This window comes from Camelus bactrianus, chromosome 19, assembly GCF_048773025.1.
Source record: "Camelus bactrianus isolate YW-2024 breed Bactrian camel chromosome 19, ASM4877302v1, whole genome shotgun sequence".
Classification (NCBI taxonomy): domain Eukaryota; kingdom Metazoa; phylum Chordata; class Mammalia; order Artiodactyla; family Camelidae; genus Camelus; species Camelus bactrianus.
This window is the reverse complement of record NC_133557.1, coordinates 15,240,539-15,259,363: the sequence shown is the minus strand read 5'-3', so window position 1 is coordinate 15,259,363 and position 18,825 is coordinate 15,240,539. Positions and strand designations below refer to the sequence as shown.

Below are 18,825 nucleotides of genomic sequence, written 5' to 3'. Positions count from 1 at the left end.
ACCTCCACTTTCCCAGCCCTCAGCCAACCACACAACTGGCATCCTACAAATAAGGCAAGGGAGATAGCTTCCAAAACACTCCGCTCCGCGCCAGTTTCCTCCTCCTCGGTCCGGGTCACCTCGTTCTTTCACCTTGTTCCTTACTGAGACTCCACCTCCTCGCTCTCTGCGACGAAGCCGGGGCACCCCCTGGTGGCCGCAACCGGCAGCGCCGTTCCTGGCAGCCTGGTCACGAGGACCTGGAGGTTGTGGATGCGCCGCCTCCAGGTGCCCTCCCGCCGCCACTGGCCCTTTCCTTTTCCACCTGGTCGGGGTGGGGAGCACTCACCGCCTTGGGGCTGTCCCCCGCCTTGTCTCTGTCTGTGTGCATCCTTCGCAGGCAGGTCCTGAGGCCCCGTCGCCAAGCTGGGAGCGCCGGTCTCCGCTTGTGTTCCAGACCTTGAGGGAAGGAGAGGCACTGACGAGAAGTTGGCCCAAGGCTCCGGTAAAAGTTGCTCTGCCACTTCTCCAGGCCTCAGTTTCCTCATCTGCAAAGTGGGGGTAATCAGAGCACCCACCCGCCTCAGAGGGACGATGTGAGTATTAAATGGCCTAATGTGTAAGTCATTCAGCACAGGCCTGTGGAAGCAGCCAAGAAACCTATTACTCTCATTTTGAGGGAAACCTCGCTCTCTCTTCTTCCTGGTTTTCATGGGAGACAAAGCCACCCATTTGAATCTCACTTCCCAACAGTTGCTGGTTTCAACGTTGGTTTCTTTCTCCCATAGATGCTGTCCTGTTAGGAAAAGAGAGGGCTGGACAAGGAAGGAATTCTCAGGGTGTCTGGATCCCAGGCCAGGGTCAAGATGATGGTTTGGCTTCCCCACTTCATGGGGCTAATAATAGTATCCATTTCACAGGATTGTTGGGGATATTAAATTAGATAAAGCATATAAAACACAGCGCCTGATACATACTGAGTACTCAGTAATCGTAACTATTACTATTTTTTAGTTTATTTATAGACAATTACTGTCAACATAACAGAATGAAATTAAATAATATATTAAAAGTGCTTGGTATAATGCTGTGAAGAATATACATGGAAACTCTACTATTTTTGCAACTTCTTATGAATTTAAAATTATTTCAAGAGGAGGGTAGAGCTCAAATGGTAGAGCGCATACTTAGCATGTACAAGGTCCTGGGTTCAATCCCCAGTACCACCTCCAAAAATTAATAAATAAACCTAATGACCTCCCCCCACCAAAAAAAATTAAAAATAAAAATAAATAAGTCACCTAGAAAATGTGAAAAAAAAAACTTCCATAAAATTATTTCAAAACATAAAGTTTAAAAGATGATTCTATTTGAGTGAAAGACCGTACTTTCACATTGGAGTAGGGGTTCCTGCGGGGATGGGGGCAAATTTCCTAAGCAACGGGGAGTAATGGTCAATCTGGAAGTAATCCAGCAGGAGGGAAGTAATGCGGAAGTTGTGGTCAATCCAGAAGGCTGTGGGTCAGGCTGCCGGGGGCTCAGCTACCTCCATCTCTTCCCTCTAAGCTTCACTTCTCTTTTTTCTATCTGTCAAATGGGGTACAACAACAGAACGCATCTCCTAGGGCAAGGTAAGGAACAAGCCAGGGCACGTGGATGCCTCTGGAACAATGCCTGGGGCAGGGAAGCCCTCAGTAAAATGTGACCTAGCATTGTCCAACCACATCAGAATATGATCAATGAAGAACCTCTTCCTTCAGTAGCAGGGAGACCTGGGAAAGACTCCTTACCTACTGAGGGAGATCAGAAGAGTGGTTACCCTGGCTGGGAGGGGGGATTAACTGGGAAAGGACACAGGGGAGGGAGCCTCAGGGTGATGGGCCTCTGGTGTTAGTCACACAGGTACACAAATCAAGCGGTACGTACATGGTAAATATTTGTGCACTTTACTGGCAGTTTGGAAGGGGCTGTGCTGGGACAATTGAACGTTTGGAGAAGAAAAAAACTAAGAAGTTGGGTTTCTCACATCAGATACCAAAATTAGTTTAAAAAAAATAGAAAAACACATGTAGGTGGATAGTTAGTCTGCTGGACCAGGAGGACTTTCTAAGCATAAAAGCAATGAAAAAAGGCATAAATGAAAATAAAGAGCATATAGGACTGTAACTCCCTGCTTCCCCCGCCTCTGATGCGGGCAGTCACTCAAAAAATATTTGTGGTATGAATTAAATGAATGAATGATTCAACGACAGTCTGCTGGGTGCCTGGCAGCATAGAAGGGGTTTGGAGCGAGGGACAGGATGTGCTGGTGCCTAAAGATGGGGCCTGGCCACCAGCCCTCTGGGTGGCATCCTCACCAGCAGGGGGCCCTTGCCTTAGGCACAGGTTCCTGCCTGGGGGCAGCCCACCTCTGTGCAGGAGCAGAGCTGCTTGTTCAGAGTAAGCAGAGTTCGTGTGGAAGGTTTCCTCCCTCCCTGCCCGCGCCTGCGGCCCCTCGGACTCTGCAACTGCGGGGAAACAGAACAGAGAGGCTGTTGGGATGGGCTGCCTCCTTACCTCTTCCAAGCTCAGAGCCCCCGGTAGCGATTTCCCAGGCTTGTGCCCTCGCTCAGTCCTAGTAAGCTAAGCAGCAATTGCCTAGTTTGAGATCATGACTCTAGGAAGCAAGTTTCTAGGCTGAGAACTCAGGCCTTTTGACCCAAGAAGTGATTTCCCAGGCTGAAGCTCAAAGCCCCGGGATTGAATAAAAAAGCTTAGCGCTCAGACCCATTGCCCCAGGAAGTGGTTTCCTAGCTAAGGCCCTTGCCCCAGGAAGTGATTGTCCAGGCTGAAGCCCAGGGGCCTGATGGGAAAAACCCATTCAAGGGCCCAGCTTGTCCCCTCAGGGTCCCTTCCTAGTCCTCTCAAGCCAGAAACACAAGTAACCTGGAGGCAGACGAAAACGCTCAGAGGTGTGCACGTCCTCTCCCTTCACAGAGCAGCTCCTCTGTGAAGCCTGGAGGATTCCCAGGGCCCTGGAGAATGAAGGGCACTTACACGGAGGAGACTCAGAAGCCCCGGGACTGACCTGGTTGCATTTCATACCTGAGTCCCCATTCTCTAAAGACACTTTCCATGTGACCAATTGGGAACTGTCTGTAATTTGCGCAGGAAGTGTGTGTCCCAGGAAAGGCCTGGGTTTAGTGTCCCAAACGGACCAAGGGTTGAAACACACTAGACCATTTGGCAGCCGGTAACCTTGGACCATTTACTTGACCTTCCAGAGCATCTGTTTCCTCATCTGAGGAGGGAAGGGGAATTCTTGTCTCACAGGGGTGTCATGAGGGTCAAGTGAGATGTCACATGTGTCCAGCACATAGAAGGTCCTCAGCTTGGTCTCCTCACCCCTCGGGCTTGGCTGTGAGACACCAGTGGCTCAAACCTCCCTCTCCTCTCCTGGGATTCCTGTACCTGCAGTCCAAGCCCCCCAGCGCCTGGCGTAGCACCTGGATCACCTGGCGATGTGGGCCCGTGGGATCCGGGAACACAGTGAAGCCAGGAGCACCAGGGCCAGCCTCTCTCTCTGGGCAGCAGGAAGGACAGGTTCCGCTGTGGGCTGGCATCCTCGCATCTCCCCATTTGCTGCTGCTGCTGCTGCTGCTGTGGGGGGAGGGGGGCGGACTCGGTCGGCAGTGTGGGCGAGAGGAAGGCTGCAGGGCACTCCCCCCACACACCACACACAGGGACAGATGTCCAGCCTCCTTCCAGGTGCAGCTGGCTCAGCCGGGCCACCTACAGGCAGACACACACACACACACAAACACACACACACACGCACGCACGCACGCACGCACGCGCGCTTCTGAGCCCTGCCCACTCGCCTGCACTACAAAGGTGAAGTGGAAAGAACAGCTTTAAAAACCAGCTACGAAACATTACTTGTAATGCCATTAGGGTTATTATTACCTACAACCACCCGATATGAAACAAGACTGAATTAATAACGTCCCTGGCTAATGTGGGTGAAGAAAGCAGCCATGACCCAGGGTCTGGCCTGGCCACTCACTCCCTTGGTGCCTTTGAGCAGGTCACCCTCTGCCTCTGGGCCTTACTTTCCTCCTCTGTGAAATGGGGATGGTGACATTTGCTAGGAAACAGGAAAGCAGCAAAAGTGTGTTGCGGGTGTGGAAGGGGCAGGGGTGGGGTGGGGAGGGAGGATGCTCAGGGGGCAGGAAACAAGCGTGGCTGAATGTGGGGTCCAGGAGGGCCTCGCTGGAGATTGACATCTTGCCTAGGATGTGAGGAGTAGGAGTTCATCATTGCAAACATGTCGAAGTGGGGCATTTAGGGACAAGTAAGGGACATTCCTCTTGGCTTCCCTGGTTTGTGTCCTACTTCCTGGACCTGTTTTGGACCAGGAGCCTCTCTTCTTGCTCTCTGGCCAGGATGGAACGCTGTGGTCTTCCCCAGATTGCCTGGCCCTCCTGCCCTCATCTAAGGCTCTGGGTGTCAGTGACCCCTCCCCAGGTGGCATATTTGCCTTTACACTAAGAAGAGTGGGCCCAAGTCCACAGGTCACTAAGATGATACCCAGGCGATCCCCTCCCCAAGGGGGCCTAGCCCCTTCTCCATTCCATCAACCCTGCTGCCTCAGGAGATTTCTTGAAAGATCAGAACATGGTGCCTCCCCAGGACCTCCCACAATGCTCCAACCCGGAGAAGAACGGGCACTGTGGAGCAGGGCTGGGCACTCAAGTCGGGGCCCAGGTTCAAATCCCACCCCCAGCAGTGTGACTCCATTTCCCCATCTGTAAACCAGGGACAACCAGAGAGCCTACCTCACAGGAAGCACGTGAGGGTTAAAAACCATCACGTGTGTAAAGCACACAAAAGAGCATCTGGTCCACAGCAAGCGCTCAGTAAACATGATCTCTTCTTATTGTGGCTTAGGTGTATGGTAGACACTTCATAGGTATTTGTAAAATGAATATTTGTCATTAAAATCAACCTGATGACTCATCAGGGAGTGAGCTTGAAATGAGAGAACGGAAGTTCAGAGTAAGAGCCCCCGGCCCTTTGCACAGATGGGAAATTGATTCCCAAAGGTCAGGATGGCTCACGTTGGTGTCAGGTCTGGGCTCGATCCCCACAACTTGTCAAATGAATGGACTTGGCCAGTGCCCGCAGGTTTGGCAGGGGTCTCCTGAGCACAGGAACCCCTTTGTTTCTTTAATAGGGACCCACACCCTCTGGCCCTGCCCTGGACGGCGGGCCAGCCTCCCCGGAGGGCCTGAGTGTACTGCCTTCACAGACTCGCGCTCCTCCCTGGGGGGCCTGAGCGGGAGTCTGCAATGGAGAAGAGCTGGATCTCAGGAGGCATTTGTGTGTCCACCGGTGGAGGAGACGTGCTGGGGCTCCCAGGGAAGCACCTCACTCGACGGAATCCTCTTCCCTCCGTGGTGAGCCTCTCCCACCCGCGTCGGCTGACTCCAGGAACACCAGGCTGGGAAGAGATGGCAGGTTGGCTCTAAGGATGACAATGGGATGAAAGAGTAAGAGAGGGGCCGATACTTGAGGGGGTGGGAAGGGCTCTGTAGAAATGGGACAGGATTCTCGAGCAGAGTCTGAAAATCTCCTCTTCTTACCCCATTACTCGTACATCAACAGGATAGGCTACCTGATTTGTGAAGCCCATTAAAAAATGAATACGTGGGGTGCCTTGTGCAAAAATTGAGAATTTCCAGGCGACAACAGTAGAACTTTAAATGAAGCACGAGGCTCTTCTGAACATGTGACCCTGTGGGACTGCACAGGTTACAACCCGGGGAAGCTGGCCCTGGACACAGAACTCTGAGTGCAGGCCTGGGCATATATTTTTCTGGGGCAGGGGCTCTCAACTGTCAAGGTCATGACCTGGAAAGGCTGAGAGTCAGTGTAACTGAGGTGAAGTGAGGCTCCCTGCTTCTCACCACCACCTCCTTCCTCCACTGAGGGAGGCAGGTGCTCCGAGAGTGAGACGTACGGGCAGACCGTGGAGTGGGGCAGGCCTTGGTGGTCCTGCGGACAGAGAGATGTGGGTGCAGGAGAGATGGTGTTTAGGACATCACGTGGGGTGGGAGGAAAAGAGAGGCATGAAGGGGGACTCCCTGGTTTGTGGCTCAAGAATGAGACCAGTCAATGGTGGTGCTGTTCACAGACACAGGGACAAGCTGGCTGGAGATCGGGTATTGTGTTCTGCTTTGTTGAGTAGCAACAGGAATTGAGAATCCCATTCTAGCCGTGAAAAGGCACCAAGCAGACAGATCATGGAGCCCAGGAAGGAGATTAGAGTGAGATACATCTGGCGGTCACCGGCATAGAAATGGCATTAATCCCATTGGGCTCAGCGAGCGCTAGAGCCCTGCTAGCAGCAGATTAGTTACCTGCACTGCCCCTCTGCCTTCTCATTGTAAAATGGAGATCAGAATAACATCCTCTTCATAGGATTCCGTTAATGAGCTTGTGAATGGTTAGCATGGGCACCCAATGAATATCAGCCATTATTATTATTATATTATTAAGTCTTTCTCCTTCCTTCTACAAGTACCTAATGAGCCCCCACCATGTGGCAGGCATCGCTGTGGGTACAGAGACACGTCAGTTATCACGCATGTCAGAAGGGGACACGAACTACAGTGAAGGAGGATGTGGAGCCGCGTCAGAGGGATGGTGCAGTGAGGAGAGATTACAGTGTTAAGGAGGATGGTCGGAGGGGGGCCCTGCTGAAAAAGTGACATTGGAGCAGAACCTACCAGGTGAGGGGCATCTGGAGGAGAGGGGGTTCCAGGCAGAGGGAACAGCCATTGCCAAGACCCTAAGGAGGCAGGTAGGAGGTGAGGTCGTAGATGTAAAGGGTAAGGGGACCTTGGGAAGAAACTCCTCCTGGCAGAGGTGGCTGGTCCTTGAACATGGCAGAAACAGGGCTCCCACACCACAAGGCAGAAGGTTCTCTGACACGGCGGAGACAGTCAAATCCCCAGCACGGTGGAGGGAGCCGGCACCCCAGCGTGGCCAAGGGAGCAGGCCACCAAGATGGCAGCCGCCCTAGGCTTTGGGGGGCCCTGAGGCTCCTGTTTCCAGCCCCCTACCCCTGAGAGGGGTCTCACCTGGCAGGACGGGCTCAGCAGCAGGTCCTCCCCTCCTCTTGGCTGTGGAGTGTCTCCTCCTGACAGAACTTGGCAGGGCCTTTGCTCCAGGGCTCCCAATCCAAGCATAAGTATGAGTCATTTTCCTCTGAATCTGTGGAGGTACAAGACAAGGCCTCTTGGGTGGTCACATGCTATCTCCTATTCCTGACCCTACAGAAGCCCCCCGTCAGGGGGTCAAGGCGGAATCGTGACGTATGGGACAGCCCTGAGACCTCAGGAAGACTTTAGGGCCTTGAATGGTGACCAGGGATCAAGAAAGGTTGTCCTGTGACATTTCCACTTTCTAGAGGAGGAAGGGCCTTGAAGGTGAGCAAATGACCTACCTGTATTGAGCATGGTCCGGGAGGGGTCACTGAGGAGACACAAGTCCACGCACCCACCCATTCATCCATCCGTCCACCAGTTCACTCATTAACAAATACCTGAGAAGGTGTATACAATGGTTTTTATTACAGCCCTGTTTTATGGTGACACACACAGACACACACGAATACCCTGGAAACCATGTGTGTGTCCATCACGGTTGACGATGTGTTACACTCACACCGCACAGTCCATCTGTCCAATGGTGTCTTGAAGATGTTACAATGCCTGCATTAGATCTGTATCTTTTGACTTGCAGGATGTCCAAGGTATATTATGAGAAAGTGGCAGAGAAGTATATAGTAGAATCCTTTAAAAAAAAAAATAAAGAATGCCCCCCATTTGGGGGGAAAACCTCCATGTGTTATTAAGTGGGTAACTGAGCTTGCTTACATGGCTTATCTGGGGAAGGCAAGGTGAGAAAACAGGGGGGGTGGGGGAGATGATTATTTTTCTCAGGATACCCAAGTTGTTTCACTGGTTGCAGAGAAATAAAGGAGGCTGAAGACAGCCCTTAATGCAGATCAAGAAAAGGCTGAGCCTCAATTTCTTCATCTATAAAATGAGCATAATAAAACGGGCCTCTTCTGTAATGAAGGGTAACTGAGGTAAGACAGGAAAAACAGGCACTCAACAAAGTTGGCAGTTTTTGTGAGTGATTTAAAATCAGTGTGCTGGCTCAAAGTGACTGTTATTCACTAGAGACAGTGATTGTTTTTCGAACACATACTGTACGCCAAGTGTTTTGCATGCATTTTCTCATTTGATCCTCTCAACCTCCCAAAGGCAATTACTAGTGTGATCCCTATTTTACAAGGAGGAAGGTTCAGGAAGGTGAAGTGTCCTGGCTCACACAAGGAAGTGGCAGCGCTGGCTCCCGGCTGCATGGTCCTTTGCAGTTCTGTTAGGTGCCCTTGTTTGAAGTCAGGGAATTCAGAGGCTTCCGCCTCCCTCCCCATGCCAGGCTGTGGACTGGGCTTGAACCCGGTGGCCAGCTTCTCTGGGCTCAGCTGCCCATGATCTTTTCTTGCCTCCGCGTCCTTCTCACCAGGCAGCTTCCTCCTCCTCCCCACTTGCTCCCTTCTCAACTTGGAAAAGCCCATCCTTGTCGGCCACGTGGCACTTCTGCTCAACCCTCTGCCTTCTGGGCTCTGAAAGCGCCCTGCTGAGCAGGGCCAGGAGGGAGTGACGTGGGGAAATCAGCCATTCTTGTCTGCTGTTCATACTGGATTCCGGGCAGAACTGATTCCAGTAGAAAGTCCACGGCAGGGTTTCCCGAGCCCCAGCCCTGCAAACCCTGGCAGGCCCAGACCCTGGGTTTGAGCCAATTCTCAGCACAAGCGCAGAACAGAAGCAATAATACCAGGAGTTCCAAGACGACAGGGACCCTGAGGGAGGGCTGCTCACCTCACTTTAAGGATGGCTTCTCTTCAATTCAAAATTAACAGAAGGGCATATTTCAAAGTGAGGTGTTGGTGGGTAAGCAGCCTCTCAGGAGAAAGTCTGAGAAGGGGTCGGACAGGGCAGGTTGTGGACGACATTAGAGTGAGGCCTCCGAGGAGTCCGAATTACCGGAGGAGACCATGCCTTGGACCTCAGGTAAGGTGACCCACTTTCCGGAGGAGCCACCCAAAGCCACTCCGACACTTCCTCCTACACTGACAAAACCGACACTGACTGGATTATTTCTCAGCCTACAAGCACCTGCTAAGTGCCATGTGTGTACCTGTACGGTGTGCCCTGCCCTTGACCTACATGGCTCCACAGCCCCAGGGTAGCGACCATTATTATCTGTAGATGAGGAAACTAAGGCTCACAGAGGACTGGCCCCAAGTCACATAACTGTAGGTGGCAGAGCCCAGATGTGACACCAGACAATAGGCACTCTTAAGTACTACCCAGGTGTGTGGCCTTGGGCAGGTCACTTCTTTCCGAACCTTAGTTCCCTCAGTTGTACAAGGATTATTTCACAGGGTTATTTTAAGGATTCAATGAAATAACGCACATCAAGAGTGTAGCAGAAGGCCTAGGACAGTGTTCAAAGAAGCTGTTGTTATGAACCATTAAGAGGCAAGGCCGAAACCTGGGCCCACGTCTCCTCGACTGGAGAGATGGGCTTTTCCAGCCCCTACAGAGACGAGAGCTCTGACTTCTACCAGACACCAGCCCTGGGCCTCAGTTGCATCTCTCAGGAAGGGCTGCCACCCACCCTGGGAATATAAGGAGAACACACTTTAAACAAAACATTTTCAGGAAGCTCTCGCCAGGAAGTCCCAATCCTTGCACAATGACCAGCCTGCACACTGAAGATTGTGGCGCAAGTCGGGGGTGAACTGCTCGGCCTGCCTGAGTGCCATCTGACCAGAGCCGGCAGCAGGCTCAGCGCCCTCCCTGCCCGGCGGGCGGAAGGCCATGGGGCTGAGGAGCAGGACGTGGGAGGGCAAGCAGTCCCAGGAAGAGGCCCCCAGGTGAAGGGAGTGCCCGGGGAGATGGGATTGCCGAGTAGCAGAGGGTCATTCCTGCCCCGTGGCCAGGCTGCGTCCCTGGCCCTCCACCTCCAGCTTCACCCTGCCACCCTGCCTCTTGGTGGTGTGCTGAGCTCAGGGCAAGTGTCAGTCAGCTTCCATGATCCTGTGTCCCACAGAAACCCAGATCCTACCTGACGTGTGGTCTGGGCAGGAGACCATGGGAGTGGTCTTTGGGTGCCCGCTTAATGCCTAAGGCTGCTGGGCCCTGTTGTGCTGGTTCCTTGCTGTGAAAGCACTGAGCCGAGGGCAGAGAGAAGCTGAAATCCAGTCCCTGCTCTGCTCACTGAGCCTGTGTCCTGGCTGCATTCACAGCAAGGGACACCTTTTACTAATTCATCTGCCCAGAGGGACCACCTACCTCTTTCCAATTTGTACCAGCGATCTTACGTGCTAGTGGTGGCTCTGAAGGGGTTCCATCCTTCCTCCCTTCCTTCCTCCCTCCCTCCCATCCTTCCTTCCTACCTCCCTCCCTCCCTCCCTCCCTTTCTGATTCAAACTCTTCTAAATTAATGACTGATCACAAAAACAGAAAGCATTTACTACCATGCTGAAACATACATTTGACATTTGACAATATTTCACACAAAAATTATAGTTGTTATTCTGTTTATATATTTTACATTTTGATAATAATAGCTCTAAAAGTAGTGCATGACTATTGCTTGTTCAGAAGTAATATGAATTTTGTATACACCATAACCAATTCCAGGTACATTTCTGCTCCAAGATTTCTTTATTTTACCATAAATATATTTGTTTATAGTGCAAAACTAAATTACTTTACCTTCTATATCTTAACTAAATTTGCGATCACATTCACCACCATTTCACATGTACCAAAGACCTATAGTGCCAGCGGCGGCCCTAAAGGGACACAGGCGTGCACACGTATGTATTGCTTTCCAAACTCAGTATTCACCCCTGGACTCTCGGTTGAGAAACTCTAAGCTACCAAGTCAGTCCTTTCCTCTTACAGGTGACTGCTTGCCAACTCGGAGCCAGGTGTTAAGACACCTGAAGGAAACCCCTCTCTCTGCCCTATTCCACCCTCTGCTCAGCGCTGGGATTGGGGCCCAGCCTGGGCGGCTCACCTTGGCTGAGCAGGAAGCGTAGCCACACAATGAGCAGGAACAGCAGCAAGCCCACGGGCAGGCAGAGCCAGAACACCAGGAAGGAAAACGTCAGCTCATTCACCAGCGGCACCAGAGGGTACTTCATGGTGCATGTGTGGCTAAACTGGGCCAGTCTGAGCTGCGCTGGCAGGGCTGCCCTGGGGACCCGGCGGGCAGGCCCACACTCTGCTCTCAGCCCAATTGTGACAGAGCCAGTGACGTAATGAGCAAGTCAGTGTCCTTCAGGCAAATGAGGAGCTGTTTTGGACCAGTGGGTAGAAGCTGGGGTAGCGAGACAGTTTGGCTGAGAACAAACTCCACACATCAGTGGGCAGCTGGTCTGAGGTAGGCCTGATTTTGAGACCAGAGCATTTTGTGGAGCGCAGGTTGGAAAGTAAGGCAGACCTGGTCCCAGGCTCGGGGAGCAGCTACAGGAAGTGGGGTTAGACCCAGGGGAGACGTGGAGTGGAAGGACCTCCTTACAGGAAGACGCCGGCCGGGGGAGGGCAAGGAGGGCCAGGCACAGCAAAAAGTGGGTAGGGGCACAGCTGGGGCTTGGCGGGCCAGGTGTTTACGGGCCCTCAGCCCAGCTGTGGGGTGACCTGAGTCCCCAGAAGAGGAAGTCGGGGAAGATGGCATCAGAATGTGCATACAAGAAGCATGGTGGCCAGGCGAGCTGTGCCACTCAGGGCCCAGGGACCAAGACCGGGAGCTGGGTGGTCAGGGTTGGGGGGATTTCTTGGCAGTGGGTCCTGAAGGGGCTGAGGTCAGACAGAGCTGAGTAGCACAGGTGGGAAAGGCCTGAACACACATTTCCTCACCAGACCCCCAGACAGGGCGACTGTGCAGTCAGCCCAGGGGTAAGCGTCTCGGGCTACCAGGAGCCAGCCGCACGTCCTGGAGGGAGCAGACAGAGCAGGTGTGGACACACACCTGCAGGGGAGGCAGCTCCTAGCCCTGGCTTCCAGGCACAGTTTGGGGTGGGGGGGGGCACACATTAATGTCATATGGACTCAGTGCCAGGCTGGAGGGGTGGCTCTCAGCAAAGGCATGCACTGTGACTGCTCAAGCGGTACAACCACCCACCACGTGTGATCTAGGCATTGAGGTGCTAATCTGGCCCCATGGAACCTTCTGCAGTCAACCCAACTCAGAGCCAGCGGGCGGAGGGATGACCTCCCCTGCATCTCTCTGCTTTCCTGACCAGCCAGCCCTGGCAGAGCTCAGATTTTCTGCAGGCAGGGAGAACAGGTGGCCTTTCTGTGTCCCCGATAGTCAGCCAGCCCCTCAGGATCTGCTAGACTCTGTAAGGGGGGCCTTTGCTGGCAGTGCTTTAGTTATACAAGCTCCTTCCAGCATGGAAAAGCAAATACTGTTCTTTTAAAATTTATCGAATTTTGAGTATTTCATGATACTCTACAAAAACAGAGTAAAAACCCACTGATCCAAATTATGAAGGGCAGTCAAAGCAGAGCAGACACCCCCTGCAAAGAGTAAATTAGGAGGAACATCTATGCAAGAGTCAAACCCCTAGCCCGCTAACCAAAAGCACACAAGACATTGTTAGATAAGAATCTCCTTAAAATTTAATTGACTAAATGTATTACATTCAATATTCCATGGGGTTTCTTCTGGACAAAGGATCTGCATAAATACAAACAAGCCTCTGGGCCTTCTTCCCTAACCGACCAGGAGGAAACACAGGAGGCGAGGGTACATGGGACACCTTCGTATTTACATTTCGCCTTTACTTTACAGGTCAGTGCCAGAAATATTTACAGAAAATACAATAAGAAAAAGATCATGTCTTGGCAACATACCAAAATTCATACAAATTGTGTATATGATTTCAAGCAAATAATGATACTGTTTTTTTTTTTTTAGCCACAACTGCCAAGCCCTTCGGAGGAGAAAGATGTTCTTGGTCACTGCAAGAGACAAGGACTTGGGAAACTTGGTTTGCTTCAACAAATATTTATTGGGCGCCTACTGTATGCAAGGCACTGTGGAATCCCAAATTATACCTTTCCCTCACCATTAAAAAAAAAAAAGAAGAAGAAAGAAAAGCATCTGAAAAACATGAATTGATACTCTGAGAAAACACTATACAGTACATGGCTTCTTCAGCTACTGAGAACCTACAGTTTGATTCCACACTGAACAGGTGGACCGCCTCCGATCTCTCCAACTCAGGAAAAGAGGCTGTCATGGAAATCCTTAAAACAGACCATCTAATGCAACTTACCGTTTCATGTAAACATATAAATCAACTCTTTTTGCGAAGATATAACCTGAATGGGTTTTAAAACGGTGAATGGAGAACTACCGGCAGGAGTGTCAAATTACCTCCGACGTATTTCCTACCATCTACTACAAAACAGGTCTTTGAGCAAGTCTGACTCCCATTTTCTTTGGGTAAAGTTCCAATAAATTTCCTTCCAATAAAAATAAATACACTTTAGAGAGTCTATGCCTCTCTAAAAATCACTCTGCAGAACTTGACGAATGCTTCCTCAGCGTATGCAGAAAGTAACCACTCATGAAGGCCTCACACACACAGCCTGTAGGCAACTGACATTACAGGCCAAAGATGTAGGTATTTTGCTTTCAAAATGAGTCCAGAGGAGAATGGGCTGCCTCAGGGGACCTGAGGACCTGGAAATGGAGAAAAGCATGTATGTGTGTGGTGTATATATTGCCACGACAGGAGGGGGTCAACCCACCAGGTAACTACTGTCAAAGGGCCAATGGGCAGGATGGAGGGTCTGAGGGGGAAGCACTGGACAAGAGACCCCGCTGAACAAGAAAAAGCAAAAGCCCTCCTCACTGTCCTCAGTGGTCCCGTCAGAGAGGAGAGAGCCCCCATCCCCCAGTGTGAGAAGGAACTGTGAGACCACCTGCCTCTGTCCCTTGCGTAATGCTTTCCTTCCTTGTCACCAAAGGCCACGCTCATCCACGCCCTGGAGCATCTGTCACATGCAGCAACTTAACTGTTTAAGCCAAAGATCAAAGTGGTTCTGGCTTCCCCCTGAAGGTTATGAGCCTATGTTAGCAAATTTATCAAGTGGACACTGAAGATTGTTACTAGGGACTAAATATGCTCCTCTGGCATTATTCTACTCAAAGTGATTTTTTACAAAGGCAGTTAAAGAACTTAGCAACCGTGAACTCAAACCCAATACTAGTGAAAGGTCCAAGCGTCCTCACCACACTCCCTTTTTAGGTAGATGTACTCTTGAGCATCCGGAACCAGCTCTGGATGAGGTCTGGGTACCCCACGTTCTATCTGTGCTGTACACACTAGGGTTCCATGCCTTTGGGAGCTGCACAGCCCTAAATCCATCCCTCCTTCCTTGGGAGACCACAAAGTCTTCCAGATCACAACTGTATTCAACACAGTTGTTCACTGATTTATCAAAGCCATTAGAAGTACAAAGATATGCCAGAAATTAGAGCAAACTGAGGCATCAGGAAGCCCTCCCCTAATCACACCACTGTTCATTTTGCTGACAGCAGTGCTGTCTGAAGAGTCACACTGAGGTGGTATTCCTACAACAGTTATTTTTAACCTATGGAATGTTGTAAGTTACACATCAATTTATAGCCGCCTTTGTCCAGGTCCATGAGAACAAGGGCCCATTTTTCCCGTGAAACGTCAATCTGGAATTCCCATGAAAGTTGTTAGATCTCACCTTACATCTGCTGAGCTACTAACACATTTTTAGGACAGAACTTGCTGATCTTTATCATATATCCCCATCTCCCATGATACCATCTGGAAACATCAATTTATTGCCCAGATTAAGAAGAAAATCAATTATTGAATAATATTATACCCTGAATGGAAATTGGAGTCATAGAAGGAGGAGGTTACCTTTACCTGAGCTTAAAACAAACATGAAGAAAAAGGTACGGCAAACTTAAAACCCAGAGCTGCTATGCCCACATTTCTTGCTCATAGATGACAAAATATATACTTCTGGAATAGAAATATCCGCACAGGGAATTGGGTCCTATACTATCCCCCACCCTCTAATTAAACTACCAAACATCAAACCCAACAGACCATTGTAGGCCTGACCTACAGAGTCTACCAACACCAGAGTTTAAATGGGAAATCACCCCTTATACAACTGTGATCACTCCTCTTTGGACTTTCAAATGTCACTTAGTTTCTTAACATAAACATAAAACAATCTCAATAAAGTAGAAAGCACATAAGAGTAGAAGGAACGAGCAGTGTACACTCTAGCACTGTAACAGGAATCCTTGTAAGGATGTTCTGGGTTTGGCCACCTCAAAACATTTATCCCTGGCAGAAAAGTAGCAGCGAGGTAACAGAAGTATTTCAAAAACCCGGGCAGGGATTTGTTGTGCCTTCAGCTGGCAAAGTCCAGAAAATTTGACAACAGCCATTTCTAAAAGCAGCCACCCAAGGAGGTGGTCACTAACGTTTGTCAATTATGATGAAATCCAGTAGCTCTCTGGGAGAGATCTGAATTAGTAGCGCTGAGACGCTATTTCCTGAACCCCAAATTAGAATCCTTCATAAACTACTGCAGTTTCCTGCTTGGTCCTTAAATAAGAGACAATGCATGAAACTAAATAATGTTCAACCTTAGTTGTGAATTTATATTTCTTAATATTTAACCAAGAAATTACCAAGCAATTGCAAATGGTTAACCTGTCATTATGTCACTGAGCTAGACAATAATGGAGAGAGGGGAGGCATCACTACTGTCTTGTAACTTTTAACTCCACGAACTCCACATGTATCCCCATTAAAGGAAAGGGCCATGCTTCTGTTTCAGATCTGTTCCTGGGCTGCCCAGAAACTGAGGCCTGCAGACAGACCTTTGCAGTGATGAGAATGATAACCTTTTGAAATGTGGAGAGAAACTATGAAATATTTTAATGTCAGACTTCTTATCAGAGCAAAAAACATTTACGTTCTTTTCCGTCAGTTTGACAGGTGGATGACAAATGGACCTATGAATGGGCAGAAAGTTAAGATTTCTTTTCTTCTCCTCCATGCTATCAACATGAGTCTTTAAATGTCCTGGAATATTCTGAGACAGATTTTACTTCTGAATACAACCTCCTAAAAGGTGAGGTATAAAACTATCTTCAACTTCTAATTCGCAAATTCGAAACTACCAATGCACGTGTTTAACTGAGATGCATAAAAGCCTTTCTCCTCAAAAGGCTTATATTTAACTAAAATTGTCACTTTTAAAAGAAAGTTTATGGCTAAAATGTATATCATCATTACCAGCAGGAATATGATTGTGTCTGGGAGCCCATTCCACTAGAAAGCCGAAAATCTCCTCTCAAATGGGTTTATAATGTTTCCTCTATTCTGGTGATTAAACAGTAAGCTCTTGGGGAGTGATTTGTTTTATTTTTTACAGTGATCACCTATCAAATTGTTTTACTTTGATATTATAGCCCCAAACTGGAGTACAATAGTCCTAGACAGACAGTGGTCTAAGAACTGCAGTTCTTGAGTCCAACCTCCTGAAAAAGTGAAGTATAAAACTCTGGCTCCAACTGCTTGTTCCGGTACTTGTTGACAATGTCGGTGATTTTCTGTTTCCGGCGCACATGTGGTGGACTGTAGGAGTCACTCTCCAGTCTCTTTCTTCTACAAATATTAATTACAGTCTGCCTCACCAGAAAACCTTAAAAACAGAGAGTTTTAAAATCAAAATCTGGTGAATAACCAGTCAGCTAGTAAACTACCAGTAGTCAAGCAAACTATTCTCTGCGAACTCAAACTATTTCATTCCATTTGCAAAACTCCCCATCCTCAGAGAGAAAAACAGAAATCTACTAAGATAAAGCTGTTAGAAGACCCAATGACAAGGAAAAACAGTATCAAAATCTGGTCTGACAACCCATTTCCTGCCCTGGATTACAAACAACTATATTCATTTTCCAATAATGGAAGTTTGTGAATTACAGTTCTACTCATACTTGCTAGGTTAAACACAGTGCTTCGTTTTTAACAAGAGCCACAGCATTTTCTACATGCGGGACCTATTAAGTAGGATCACCACTTCCTTATTTCTACTTCTTTTTGGTTCATAAAAATGTTAAAGAAAAAAAAGAAACCTCAACCCTTCAGCCACACAGGAAGCTTACCGAGCGCTCGCCTACTGACAATCATGCCATCCACAAGAGGGATGACCATGTTAAATTTTCCAGTGGCTCCTTGAATTTTTATCCGGAATAATCCAGTGTTTAAAGGGTGGATGAAGATGACAGGAACTTCTTTTTCAAGAGTAGTAGATCTTAAGACAAGAAAAGAGAACTCTTTTTACCCCAGATATTCAAGAGTTGAGGTTCCCCACGTGTAACGTAAGAATACCAAAGGGACTTACTGCTCTGTGTTTGAGAAGAGCCAAGTGGTCAGTCTGCTCACAATCCTCTTTCTGGGAGCCCAGTTGAAGCCCCCCTACCAACACCCTGACTCTGTGCATCGCTGGGGTTGGGCTTTTTAATTCTTTTTTTTTGGCAGGGGGGTAATCAGATTTATTTATTTATATACTTTTTCAAATGGCGGTACTGGGGATTGAATCCAGGGCTTCGTACATGCTAAGCATGCACTCTACCGCTGAGCTATACCTTCCCCCTGGGGTTGGGCCTTTTAAGCCGACCCCAAAAAGGGCTTAAAAAATGTGCTTAGAAAAGCACTGGAGACACAGGGTGGAATGGAAGGCCAGAAAAATGTATTGTGGAGAGCTATCAATCTAGCAATCAGCTATGGGACTTTCACTTGGATCCTTTCTCCTTGTAGGGAACAAAAGGGGGGCTGACCAGAGGCCAGGGAATTCCACCACAGTCACTGCTGGCACCTCAGATCAGAAGTGGGATTAAAGCTTAGGCCCAGCGTAAGAATCCCTGATATAATTTTTTTTTTCAGGGGTTGGGACAGGAGGTTGGAAGGATTAGTTGCAAGTGTTCTCAGCAGAGGTGATAAACGGCTGAATCTTTGCACAGCCAAAGCCCTCAAAGCCCCTGGACGGGTAACAGGTGTCAGAGTCAGCACCCATACCTTTAGAAGACTGAGTTACACACTGTGTGTTGGGGATATGCTAAGGTATCTAGAGGTACCCGTGTTACTCTTCGATGCTATGTGTCAGGATTTGGGGGTTTTTATTTTTGTTTTACAACACATTGAACTTTCTTTCTAAATAGGTAAAGTGTTTGGCCAAAGCAACAGTCAATTTTTCAAGACATTTACTGAAAATCAATCGTACACTAATTCTGTCCCCAAGACAAATTCTGAACTTTTCTAATCTGCTAAGAAAATAAAAGTTTTACAGTCTAATCATATTAGAACTTCTGACCTAAAAAAGATTAAAACAACAACAGATACAGTACAAGACACTTAAAAGTTCTCTTCCAAACTAGTTCTAGGAAAGTCCACCTCATGAAAACTATTCTTTCTCTTCAGCAAGACAGTGTCATGGAGGAAAAAAAGAAAAACAGGGCTGTTTTAGATTAAGAGACCGAAGGAATTAACACCAGATGCAAGGCCCTGAAATGGATGCTTGTTTAAACAAACCAGCTATAAAGAATAGTTTAGGGAAAATGGAGAGATCTTAATATGAACTGGCTTCTAGATGAAATTAAGGAACGGTTGTACTAACTTTATTATTATGATAATGTTAT

The 18,825-nt window shown here is 48.8% G+C and overlaps 2 protein-coding genes across 6 annotated transcripts in view; both read right to left on the bottom strand.

Annotated features, from left to right (window-relative positions):
* Positions 1 to 5,326: 5,326 nt before the first annotated feature.
* Positions 5,327 to 12,577, bottom strand: ADIG (adipogenin). Of its 2 annotated transcripts, none has more exons than XM_045519387.2 (3): positions 11,128 to 12,577; positions 7,104 to 7,236; positions 5,327 to 5,461 (listed from the first exon to the last, which is right to left on the bottom strand). In XM_045519387.2, the coding sequence occupies exons 1-2, from the start codon at positions 11,252 to 11,254 to the stop codon at positions 7,118 to 7,120; spliced, it is 246 nt and encodes an 81-aa protein (XP_045375343.1). In that variant the 5' UTR covers positions 11,255 to 12,577; the 3' UTR covers positions 5,327 to 5,461; positions 7,104 to 7,117. The 2 variants fall into 2 exon arrangements, with proteins under 2 accessions (XP_045375343.1, XP_010957051.1); XM_010958749.3 differs by having other exon boundaries at positions 5,354 to 5,485.
* A 139-nt stretch (positions 12,578 to 12,716) lies between these two features.
* RALGAPB (Ral GTPase activating protein non-catalytic subunit beta) overlaps positions 12,717 to 18,825 on the bottom strand; it is an 84,880-nt gene continuing 78,771 nt past the window's right edge. For all 4 annotated transcript variants that reach the window (XM_074347266.1, XM_074347267.1, XM_010958751.3 and 1 more), the window contains 2 exons: positions 17,293 to 17,441; positions 12,717 to 16,829 (listed from right to left, as the gene is read on the bottom strand). In XM_074347266.1, the coding sequence (XP_074203367.1) occupies positions 16,636 to 16,829; positions 17,293 to 17,441 (343 nt within the window). In that variant the 3' untranslated portion in view covers positions 12,717 to 16,635. The remainder of the gene's footprint in view (positions 16,830 to 17,292; positions 17,442 to 18,825) is intronic.